Raw genomic sequence first — 11376 nt, 5'->3', positions numbered from 1 at the left:
CCACTACCCCTCTCCTTGGGATTTTCCTAGAGAAAGCACCCAGAGCCCATCTCAAGAAGCAGTGTAGAGAGGACCAGCAGTGTAGGCTTGGGACCAGACAGACCTGAGTTTCTTCTCCTCTATCATGTATCAGTCACAACAGCTAGACAGGGGTCAGCCTCGGTGTCCCAGTCTGTCAAACGTAGGTAACAATACAATATCTACTTTGCGGAGCTGCTGTGAGGTGCTGGGATATCATGGGTGCTTCAGGGGAGGTGTGGGTCCTCTGGAAGCAGAGGCTGGGACAGTGGGGTGTCTGGTCCCAGGCACCTCTGGTCACTGCACAGCACCAGGCACCTACCTAGAAGTTGTCTGGAGTGGCCTGGCAGCTATCAGTGGGGAAGGGTATTTTTGAATACATGTGCCCTCTGCCGTGCGCCCAGTGAGTTCCTCCAGAACAGTGTCCTCGTCACTGTCCCTGAGCACGTCCACCTGGTGCTGGGTACGGCACCGTCCCGCCGCCCTTCATTCAGAATATCCGGTGCCTCCTTCGAGCAAAGGAGATGCTTCTTCAGCTCTAGGTGGTATGAAGGGAGAGGAAGTTGTGGGGAGAAAGGGAAAATTCCTTTTGCATGTGCTTCCTCTTTGTACTTCAGAACTTCCCAGCAGGGGTGGGGTGTGAAGTGAGAATCTCAGTCTGTAGTTTTCCATCAAGCACCCCCAGTATGTGCCTCTCGGTCCCCTCTCAGCATCTCCTGTGGGGTTTCACACGATGAGGAAGGCAGAGCAGGTCTCAGCCCTCAGACCCATTGCCTCGACGAAACCAGAAGCCGGGCTGGGGATCAGCTGTGGCACAGCAGGACGTGGCCCAGCAAGAATCCATACTTGAGCCACCCCGGTGCTCAGGTGTGGCCTGTCCCTGCATGTCAGGTCTATCATGGATTGACCATAGAGCTATTGCAGAGGGGACATCAAAGTCCGTGCGATCACCTAGCTGTAGCTACTCCAGAACAAAACACGAGCCTCTCCACAAAAAGGAGAAAGAGGGGAGAGGATCCAGCAAGCCACGAGCGTGAGTTTCCCTGTTGGTTCCCTCAAAAATTGTATTTAGCTCCTACGGTGTGACATGCTTTCTGCGAGGATGAACAGCAACAGCCCAGCAGTCCTGTCCCCTCTCCTTCACCTTGTCAGAGAACAGCTGCCTGGTTGGCCTGGCCCAGGGAGTGCAGTTTGACTTGCCCCCAAAAGAGCTACCTAGTCCCTCCCTGTTTTTATCTGACTACCTCTGGCCTTGGTCCCACCATCTTAATGTTGAGTCCTTCCTTACTCAAGTTCTCCTAGTCTCCAACACCCACTTAGTATTCAGACCAGTTAGTAAACTTCTGGAGGCCAGAGACTCTCATCTTTGCAAAAGATAGGCATCCTGGCAAGCCTAGCTGAGACTGGGCTGCTTCCACACTGAGGAGTGTGCAGAGTGAAGATGACGTGTAGCTAAATGAATCTATTACCTTTGCTGCAGTAGGAACCACTGGCCACCACAGAATGTTCTCACCACCCTCATCTTCTAACCCCATGCATACTTTCAGAGGGCCTGGAATAGGACTTATTCCTGAGCATCTAACTCAGACGAGGGGTTTTACATGTTACTTCATTTCATCCCCTTAAGAACTTTGAAATGTAAAAATCATCGGCCCCATTTTACAGACAGGAAATTGGGGTGAATAAATAGAAGCTAAGTGATTTGCCCTAAGGCCACACACAGGTGAGTGATGGTGCTGGGATTTGAACCTGGGCCTCTTGGCTCCAAAAATCTATGCTTGTTCCACTGTAGCATACTGTTCCCCTGACCATGGATATCGATAGGGCAGGGGTCTCATTTCATAATTCTTTATTTCTGCCTCTCACATGTAATACAATTCTGCCTCAGAATAGGCACTCAGTGTTTACTGGATGGAGGACGGATGGATGGATGGACGGACGGAAGGACGGACGGATGGACAGATGGACGCACAGATGGACGGATGGACGGACAGATGGATGGATGGATGGACGGACGGATGGATGGATGGACGGACGGACGGATGGATGGACGGACGCACGGATGGATGGATGGACGGACGGACGGACGGATGGATGGATGATGGATGGATGGATGGATGGAACTTGAAGGGGGAAAAATGATTACCGTTTTCCCTTTTCTGGGAGGACATCAGAATCTTGGAGTTCCAGAATCAGAGGGCTTAGATCACTCAGGTCCTGCTTATCCTGGACGATGCTGCTGTGCGGAGTAGCACTGTCAGGCCACAGAAGGCAGAATTATTTTAGGACTACCTCTCCCTCCAGTGCAACCTAGTCTGAGATTGGGCACAGCAAGGATATCTCTAAACTCTTCCTGAGCTTTTCCGTGATGCTGGCAGCCCGGAGTGGTGGGGCTGGAGCTATGGGAAATAGGGTGGCTTTGCCTGAATGCTCCCCAGGGCAGCTGTCCCTAGAGCATCTGTTGGACTCGAACAACACTGATGTGAGTAGTAGTATTCCTGTTTTACGGAAGAGCAGACTAAGGATCAGAGAGGTTAAACTTGCCCAAGGTCACACAGTTAGTAAGTAAAAGGGCCAGGATCCAAGCCAGGCCTGCAAGCCCCTCTAAAGGAGTACGCTCAGCTGGCTGTGGCGTCTCTGAGTTGGTGCACATGTGCACATGTCTCTGAGGATGAGGAGGGGCTGGTGCCGGCATGGCTGTGTATGGATCTGAGACCTGGGTGTCTGTGTGGGCAAGGTCTGAGGCCCCACGCAGCCTGGTGGGCTCAGTGTCTAACAAGCTGCTTCCCCACAGCCCTGGGCATAGTCTGTCACTCTCCTGCTACCTCTGCTTCTGCTCTCCCTGTTCAACGTGCCCCGGGCTCTCACTGCTTGCCTTTCTTCTCTAACAGGTGTGGCCTCCAGACAGGAGAGGGCTCCCTTCCTTTTGAGTCTTCTTCTCTGTGAACTCAAAGATATGGGACCCCCCCCTTCCAGGCTGGGGAAGCAGGTGTCACTGACTCGGCTGCGTACACCCCCACCCCCCCGTACTCCCATCTCTTCAGCCCTACTGCCTAAGGCCAAGATACTCCTGCTTCCTTCCCTCAACCCTGACCCCTGACCCAAGCCAGCAGCATTCTCACATCACTGCCTGCCAGCCCCAGCCGCGGTTAGAGCCTCATCTCCTCAGCCACCTCCCTCGAGTTCGATGACCTCACACCGTGTGTCACCAAGTGACTGAAAGGACCCTCACACCCATTACCTCCTTTGAGCCCTACAACAAGCCTGCTTGGAGAAGGAGCGCCTGGCATTATCTGCAACTGCAAAGCAAAGAACCTGAATTCCAAGTGACTGCACAAAGACACCCAGCAAGTTCTGGAACCACACCTCCTGATTCTCACGCCAACAGGTGACTCTCACACCATGTTCTACCATCAGGACGCTCCTAGATGCGACTCAGATCACATCTGAGTCTCACATTCCCACTGAGGCTGGCAGTTCTGGCAACTTTGGTCAGATGGATGGATACAGACAGGTATTACACCCTTAGAACCCAACCTGCACCACGAGGTCCTGCCCCACCCCAGTTATTCTTTCCCACAGCTCTGCTCTTTTCTGTCATGGTATCTGTCACTCATTGTTTAAGAAATTGTGTCTGTTTTTGCTCCTGGCGTGTCACGAACCCAGCACAGCACCATGAGCCCAGCACCGCACCTTGAGCCCAGCACCGCACCTCGAGCCCAGCACCGCACCTCGAGCCCAGCACCGCACCATGAGCCCAGCACCGCACCACACGGGAGGTGTTCTGTCAATAGTGTCCAATGGATGGAGCTGCGGGTCTTGCAGCATCTCGAGTTCCGGCCTGCCTCTCCAGCAGATGTATTTCTCTCCCGGTGAGACTGAGATTGAGCCCAGCACCCTTGGGGAATGCCCGAGCAGTCATTCTCCAGGAAAGGGCAGCCAAGGCTGACATACAGTAGGACAGCTGTCATTAATCTTCACCAACTCTTCCAACGACAAAAAGTCAAAAATTGAAGACTAGCAAATATTTCAGTGCATTTTTGTCCACTAATGGACATGTGAAGAATTGAGATCACCCGGAGAAGCCTGTGCCCCCTCAGACTGCAGATCTAAGAATCACGGGACACACCAAGGACAGCAGCAGAAGACCCATCTGGAGAAAGGTGGACACGAGGGCAGACCCCCAAGCCCGCGCGTAGGCAGGGAGAGATGTAGCCGTGTGTGCAGCCACTTCCAAAACCACACACAAAGCAACAGCCAGTGGCCGGACGTGGTGTCTCAGGCCTGTAATCCCGGCACTTTGGGAGGCCGAGGCGGGCGGATCACGAGGTCGGGAGATCGAGACCATCCTGGCGAACCCAGTGAAACCCCGTCTCTACTGAAAATACAAAAAAATTAGCCGGGCGTGGTGGCGGCGCCTGTAGTCCCAGCTTCTAGGGAGGCTGAGGCAGGAGAACGGCGTGAACCCGGGAGGCGGCGGAGCTTGTGGTGAGCAGAGATCGCGCCACTGCACTCCAGCCTGGGCAACACAGCGAGACTCCGTCTCAAAAAGAAAAAAAAAAAAAGCAACAGCCAGAAATATGTGGGCCCCGGCTCCATGCCCATATCCAGAAGTAAGGCTGCAGACACACCTATGGCACCCTCTGGGCACCCCCTGCGCCATGCCCACTAACCCCGAGCCGGGGTAGACTTCCTTCCACCTGGATCCTCTTTGCAGCCTCACCCGAAAGAGCTCCTCCCTGCAGCTCAGGCCCTGACAGTAGAGCTGTGGCCACGGCAGTACCACCCCCTCGTGGCCACATCTGGCGGTGCCCCGGCATCCGGTGTCTCCAATCCTCAGAAGAGCGAGGCGGTCCCAAGAAAGTGACATCCCTCTGCTGGATGAGCCGGGCAGTGCCCTCCTCTGCCAAGGCTCCCGAACCTGCTGCATTGGGCATGGTCACAGCCAGCCCTCTCCCACGTCCCCCCGCGCCCGGCCTCGGTGGGCACACAGGCACAGTTTTGGCCGCTGGGGGTAGGCGAGGGCGCAGCAGGGAAAGTGGGGAGGAGGAAGCTGCCACCAGCCTTCGCCTTCCCTTTGGCTAGGACTCGGGTCTGCTTCATGTGTCCCTCAATTTCCTTTCTTATTCCACAGCGCAAAGGAGGAGGAAGGAAGCTGAGGACGCGTGGAGAGAGGCGGGGCAGCCTCCTCTGGTCCAGATGCCTGAGGATGGAGGCCCTCAGCCTGGCCCCACCACCAGCCCCCCATCACCGTGCTGAGGGGGCCCCAGGAAGAACTCAGTGGGGGAGGCCAGGATGGGGAGGGGCAAGGCAGCCAGGCAGAGGGGCAGAAATCAGACAGAACCACTAGCAGTCAGCGGGAAGAATGTGGATTTAATGGAATGAAGGGTGAGAGGGCCCGAAGCCAGCAACAGTCTCGCCCCACCCACCAGCCCCCACCCAGCTTCCCAAGGGTCTCAGAGGGGCACTCTTGGCACTGGCCTTGCACATTTGTTCAGCAACTCCCGAGCTGAAAAGTTGGAGTGGGAGGCGTCCAGCTCAGCAGTGGATTCCAAAACACCCCTTTTGTCTTATCCACTCCAGGTGGGGGGCAGGGAAGCACATGCAGCTGCTTCTGCCCTGTCCCCTCTGCGGCCATCCCCATGGCCAGGCTCACAGGCACCATCCCAGGGCCTGCCCCCTAACAGTGAGACTCTAGCTCTGTGAGCCTGAGGAGCGAGGTCCTGGGGGTGGCAGGAGCCGAGGGTCCTGCTGGGTTCCGCTGGGGCAGGTCCTCGGCTGGGCACATGAGCTGACGGATTCTCTGCAGGGAACGCGGAGGTGGCTGTCAGGGGGGCAGAGTGGGGGCAGGTCTGCCAGCTTCCCTCATCACCAACATCCGCCTGCCTCCCCACACAGAAACCTGCCCTCCTGTCATCACAGCTCCTGTCTGGGAGTCACCCTGTCTCTTCCTGAGACTTCTCAGCAGCCCCTCTATCGCTCCCTGACACCCAGGCTAGGCCCACGGGCCCCTCCATACAACTGTGTGCACCCTGGCTGGCCATCCGCCTGTTAGCACCTGCGAAGCCTCCCAGCCCCTCAGGCTGCTTCTTGCCCACAAAGGCCCTACCTCTCTGAAGGGGCCCTTGAGGGTGCCAAGTCTGTAGAGGCTCCAGGCAGGAATGCAGACCATGGAGGAGAGAGCCAGGAGCCAGCCCAGGGCATCGCCCCACCACGGGTACGTGTATTTCTTGTTGTAGGTCAGCGGAGTGTACTTGATCAGGGAGAAGAGGAAGGTGGCCTGGGGGGGGAACAGAAGAGAAAGGGGTTGAGGGGCGGGGCCCTGTGCCCTCAGCTCCCCCACCCCCAGCAGCCTGGAAGAAATCACCCTCCAAGCCTGGATTCCCTCTAGGCTCTTCTGGGCCAATCAGCCTCCAATCTTCTCCATCCACACTCTGCCCGAAACCCACACCCTCCAGCAGTGGACTCTGTCACCCAGGGCCCCTGTGCCCCTGGGCACCTCTACGTGCAGCTGACTCCCAGTTAGGACGTGATCGTGTGCCCACGGCGTGCTGTGAGGTATTTCCCTCCCCTCCTGCACCGCGAGTTTGGGGTATGAGTACCTCGAGGGTAGAGGCCATGCCTCGTTCTCCCTCTGCCCCTCAGTTTTATCCTGCACACAGTGGGGGCTTGGGAATGGCTGACACAAAGTGATACAGCCAAAGGCAGTGGCCTGTTGTGCTCTCAGGCCCACACTCTGGAGCCAGGTTGCGTGGGGTTGAATCCCAGTTCTCTGCAACTTTCTAGCTCGGGCCAGTGGCTTAACAACCTCTTCAACCTCAGTTTCGTCTGTAACACCAGTGCAACAGCAGCACTTCCTTTATGGGGCTCTTGTGAAGATGAAATGAGTGAATATGTGTTAAAGCACCTTGGGCCTTAGCACCCAGTCAGTGCTCTGTCCCGGCCACTTTTACCATTGCTGTGGTGATTAGAATATTATGAGCCGTCCAGTGCACCCGGGTTCAGTCCTGGCCTGTGACGTTAGACTCACACTGTGGTGTTGGTCAAACCGTCTGACAGCTCTGGACCTCAGTTTGTCCTTCTGTGACATGGAAAGGAAGAATCTGTCTTGCTGTAGTTTTCTAGAATCCACAAGCAGGATGAGTGAAAGCCTAAGATGATTTTTAGTTCCTAGGGAGAAGTCCCTGGCAGGGCTAATGGCTTCTCTACCCTTGCTAGCCACCGTCTCTCCCTCCCTTCATCTGACTGTATCCCTGAAATGAGCTTACTGTGCACACAGCTGGCGTGAGGAACAGCCAACAATATTTGATAAGAGGCCACGGCCTGTACCCAATCATGTCTTCGATGTTGTCGTAGAAACGCCCGGCTCCTACCGCGGAGAAAAGAAGGAGGAAGCGGGAGGGAGTCCTTCTTCGGCACCCAGAACATCAGGAGGGGGCCACAAACAGACCCGAACGGGCGGGCACCCGTTAAGAGACGGCATCACAGCTGTCTGTTCAACTCGTTGCTGGGAGAAAGCTCTTCCCTGGCTCTCACAGGCATAAACAGCGGCAAGCAGGCCTTGGCCTGGGGACGGGCAGTCACTTCCTGACTGTCGAGGTTGTCAAAAGCTGAAAACATTTGGACAGGGCGGGATACGGGCCCACCTGAGGCGGTCTAGGTACAGCTCTAACCAGACTGTGGGCAAGGCAGCTTCTGGGGGGCCTTCCAAAGGCAGCAATTTAGGATTTGCCCGATTTTTGAGGTTGGGTAGGGAGGCGTCCTCAGGAAAAGGTAAGTGTGAGCAGTGGATGTCTGTTTCGTGTCTAAGTGCCCCGGGATCCTTAGACAAGGGGAGGATGCGGGGACCTAGGGGAGGAGTCACTCACCGTAAACCCAAGCCACACAGAGGGACTCAAAGATGGCCACGAACAGGAGACACATGCCACTGGCTGCATAGTAGTCGAAGAGCTGGAACACGTACATCCCGCCCTGCACGGGAGGAGAGTGCTGTAAAAAGAACTTCATCCAGTGGAAACTGACAGATTCCCCCTACGCCCTTGAGCGTCACACGGCGGAGGCACAGAGCAGAGCTGGTGAGGATCACAGGAGACGGATCATAAAAGTCATTTGTAAGGTGTAAAGCACGAGGCAGATATGAGACGCTAATTATTTTCATTATTGTTTTGAGACAGAAGATAGATGAAATAAGACAGCGATTGCTAGATTATGTCTGAGAACACTTAGGGACTGGCCCCGAAGCCCAAGACACAGAGTGTACTCTCTGGGGGAAGGATCAGGATAAGGGCTGTCATTGATCTTGTCAAGCTGACAAGCTCCGTCTCCCTCCTTCTCCCTTGAGACGGCACACAGAACGTTACCCAGCCCCAGGGCTCCCTTCCTCGCTTTGAAGTTTGTACACAGAACTTGGTTCAGCTGCCTGGGAAATCACCAGATCTTGCTGGAGAGGCAGCTTCTCCCAATCCAACGCTCCACATACCTCTTCACTTACTGGACAGCCTAATGGCTCCTCACCCATCCCTGGAGGTGGGTGGGCCATGCCCAAAGGCCAGAGGAGGGACCTGCCTACTTTGTCGTTCCTGGGATGGGGAAAAGAGGGAGTCCTAGTGTCCGGAAGCCCAGAAGACCTGCCCTGACCCGAAGCCAGGGTATCTGCCTCACTGACAGGTAGCAGCTGTCACTCGGCTCCTCCTCCCCAGTCTTCCCCCGCCTCCCAGGCCCTCACCTCCGTGAGCATGACCAGCCCTACAAGGAAGGAGACGACAGATACTCCAAGGATGAGGACTTCCCTCCGGTTCTTCTTGCGGAACACGCAAGGGTGCATGTCCACCAGCGCCGTCACCAGGCTTTCTACACACACAAACTGGATGAGAGGGCAAAGGGATTGCAGGGAAGGAGAGCTCCCAAGACGCCCTGTCCATGAGCGCTGGCTTCTCGCTTCCAGGATCAGCCCTGCCAGCCTCACTCTCTCAGGTCCCCAGAACTATTGTCCTCGCCTGGTGAGATCAGGACTCACCCCCAAGCTCCCCTGAGTCCCCGAAAGGGCATCCACTTCTGACATTCACCCAGTCCCCAGCTAGTTGACGGGCCCTTGGGGCATAAAGTCCAACCACATGCCCACGGCTCCTCCTCCGCAGCACACACCCCCTACTCATCTCTCAGCCCCTGAGCGGCTGCCTCTTGATACCTGACTATCCAGTCCCAGGAGAACGACCATGAAGAAGAAGCAGCAGGCCCAGAGCGGAGAGAAGGGCAGCATCACCACAGCCCGCGGGTAAGCGATGAAAGCCAGGCCAGGGCCTACGATGAGGAGCAGAGGAACACGGGCCAGTGCCTGGGCCAGCTCCAGGCCGTGTGTGACCCACGGCTTCCCAGTGTGGGACCATGGAACACCAGGAGCTAGAGGCAGCAGTTTGGGAGGTTGGGATGGGTGGATCACGAGGTCAGGAGTTCGAGACCAGCCTGGCCCAGATGGTGAAACCCTGTCTCTACTAAAACTGCAAAAATTAGCCGGGCGTGGTGGCGCACACCTGTAATCTCAGCTACTCGGGAAACTGAGGCACGAGAATCACTTCAGCCCGGGAAGCGGAGGTCGCAGTGAGCCAAGATCAGGTCACCGCACTCCAGCCCAGGTGACAAAGCAAGACTCCCTCTCAAAAAGTTAAAAAAAAAAAAAAAAGAGAGAGAGAGAGAGACTATCCCTCTCAATGAGAATCCCAGACCTCCCCCGCCCAGGGCTTGGCATCTGGTGTGGCCCAGGCGTGCTTCTGAATGCCACGGTAAAAAATCATCTTGTTACAGGGCAGAAGTAGGTGAGCAAGAGAAACATTTTACGGCTTATTCAGATCAGAGCCTGGTGTTATTTGGAAGCCTTGATGGTATTTGAAAGCAGCGACCACAGCACTGCATGGCGGAAAGGCAGCCACTCACAAACGGGGGAAACTCTATATGCTAATAGACACTTTCCCTTGAGATTCATTTTAAAATGAACAAAATGAGACAAGGTACAGAACAGTGTATATAGTGTGTTATCATTTGGATTTTTAAGAAGGTGGCAAGAAATAGAAATAGTAATATGTATCACATGTATACATCTGTATATATATATTTTCTCATATATGTCTAAACTATTTCTGGAAGGATAAACACGAAATAGATAACACTGGCTGCCTCCAGGGTAATGAACTGGAAGCCAAGGATGGGAAGAAAAATGTTCACTGCATGCCTCCTCTTTAAAGCTGGAATTACTGCCGCAGTTCTCCCCCAAGCCATCCCAGAATGCATCCACTGAATGGTGGCCGTAGCTCACCCAGAGTGTAGGCGACGCAGCAGAAATGACTCTCGACCCTGGCTGCCAGAGGTCTGAGCCAGGCTCCCTGCCTCCGGGCCTCCCCAGAAACACTCACCTGACTCGGCCACCTCAGAAATGGGCACCCCCTGCTCCTGGGACATGAAGCCCAGGATGGAGAAGATGGCAAAGCCGGCCACAAAGCTGGTGCCGCTGTTGAGGAAGCAGAGGGCGAGGCAGTCCCTGTGGGGCAGGGGTGAGGAGAGGGTGGAACGGCAGGATCAGAACAGGGCTGCAACCTCTCCTGCCTCCTGTCTGGGAGCACAGCCCCTCCTGACGGACACTGTCCTGGCCCCTTCACGGAAGCCGGAGCAGGGCTACCTGGCAGAATTCAGAGGAGCACGCATAGCATGGGCTCTCCTCCGACACTCCTTGGCCCCACCAGCCCAGGCATGGAATAAATCAAGGTAGTCCTAAAAGCATGAGGCTCCAGGGGAGTAAAACATGAATCCAGATGTGTCAAACTGCCACACAGCCGCCCCTCTCTGCTATCCTGGTCCATACCTCATGGGACGCTACCACTCGGCCATGATCCCATTTGGCATGCCAACCAGGGCTAGAGACATGGTAATCCCAAACAAGAAATAACTCTGAGTCACCTAAATTCAATGTTGAGATGCACAAGAATGATTTCATTTCAGCTATGTTTCAGCTTGTATTAAAATCAGCTTAAATTTTCTGAGCACAAACCAGGTAGGCAAGGAGAGAACAACGGGGACAGAACACCAGCCTCCCATTCTTGAGTTCACTGGGAATCCTGTCCTGAGATGGTCTGTGAGGCAGGAGGTGCCACCAGGGACAGGGGGTCAGCAGCAAGAAGCACAGAGGAGGATTTGGAGGGGCTGGAGCCAGTGAGGAAATCACACAGAGAAGGAAATGGTAGGAATGAAATGCTAGAGAAGGAAACCGTGGGGATGAAAGGCAAACCCTGAGGACAGGCAAGGGGAGAGCTTGCAAATTTCAGTGTCTCACTTCTCCCAGTTAAAAACAAAAAAAGAGAACAACGGAGG

At 55.2% G+C, this 11376-nt stretch overlaps 1 protein-coding gene across 3 annotated transcripts in view; it reads right to left on the bottom strand.

Annotated features, from left to right (window-relative positions):
* Window positions 1-5371: 5371 nt before the first annotated feature.
* The window catches only part of SLC6A13 (solute carrier family 6 (neurotransmitter transporter), member 13), a 39270-nt gene continuing 33265 nt past the window's right edge, over window positions 5372-11376 (bottom strand). For all 3 annotated transcript variants that reach the window (XM_011957127.1, XM_011957125.1, XM_011957126.1), the window contains 7 exons: window positions 10425-10549; window positions 9206-9318; window positions 8744-8881; window positions 7887-7989; window positions 7287-7387; window positions 6128-6298; window positions 5372-5821 (listed from right to left, as the gene is read on the bottom strand). In XM_011957127.1, the coding sequence (XP_011812517.1) occupies window positions 5699-5821; window positions 6128-6298; window positions 7287-7387; window positions 7887-7989; window positions 8744-8881; window positions 9206-9318; window positions 10425-10549 (874 nt within the window). In that variant the 3' untranslated portion in view covers window positions 5372-5698. The remainder of the gene's footprint in view (window positions 5822-6127; window positions 6299-7286; window positions 7388-7886; window positions 7990-8743; window positions 8882-9205; window positions 9319-10424; window positions 10550-11376) is intronic.

The sequence above is a fragment of the Colobus angolensis genome, unplaced genomic scaffold (genome assembly GCF_000951035.1).
Source record: "Colobus angolensis palliatus isolate OR3802 unplaced genomic scaffold, Cang.pa_1.0 Scaffold437, whole genome shotgun sequence".
Taxonomy (NCBI): domain Eukaryota; kingdom Metazoa; phylum Chordata; class Mammalia; order Primates; family Cercopithecidae; genus Colobus; species Colobus angolensis.
This window is presented reverse-complemented; position numbering and strand designations above follow the sequence as displayed.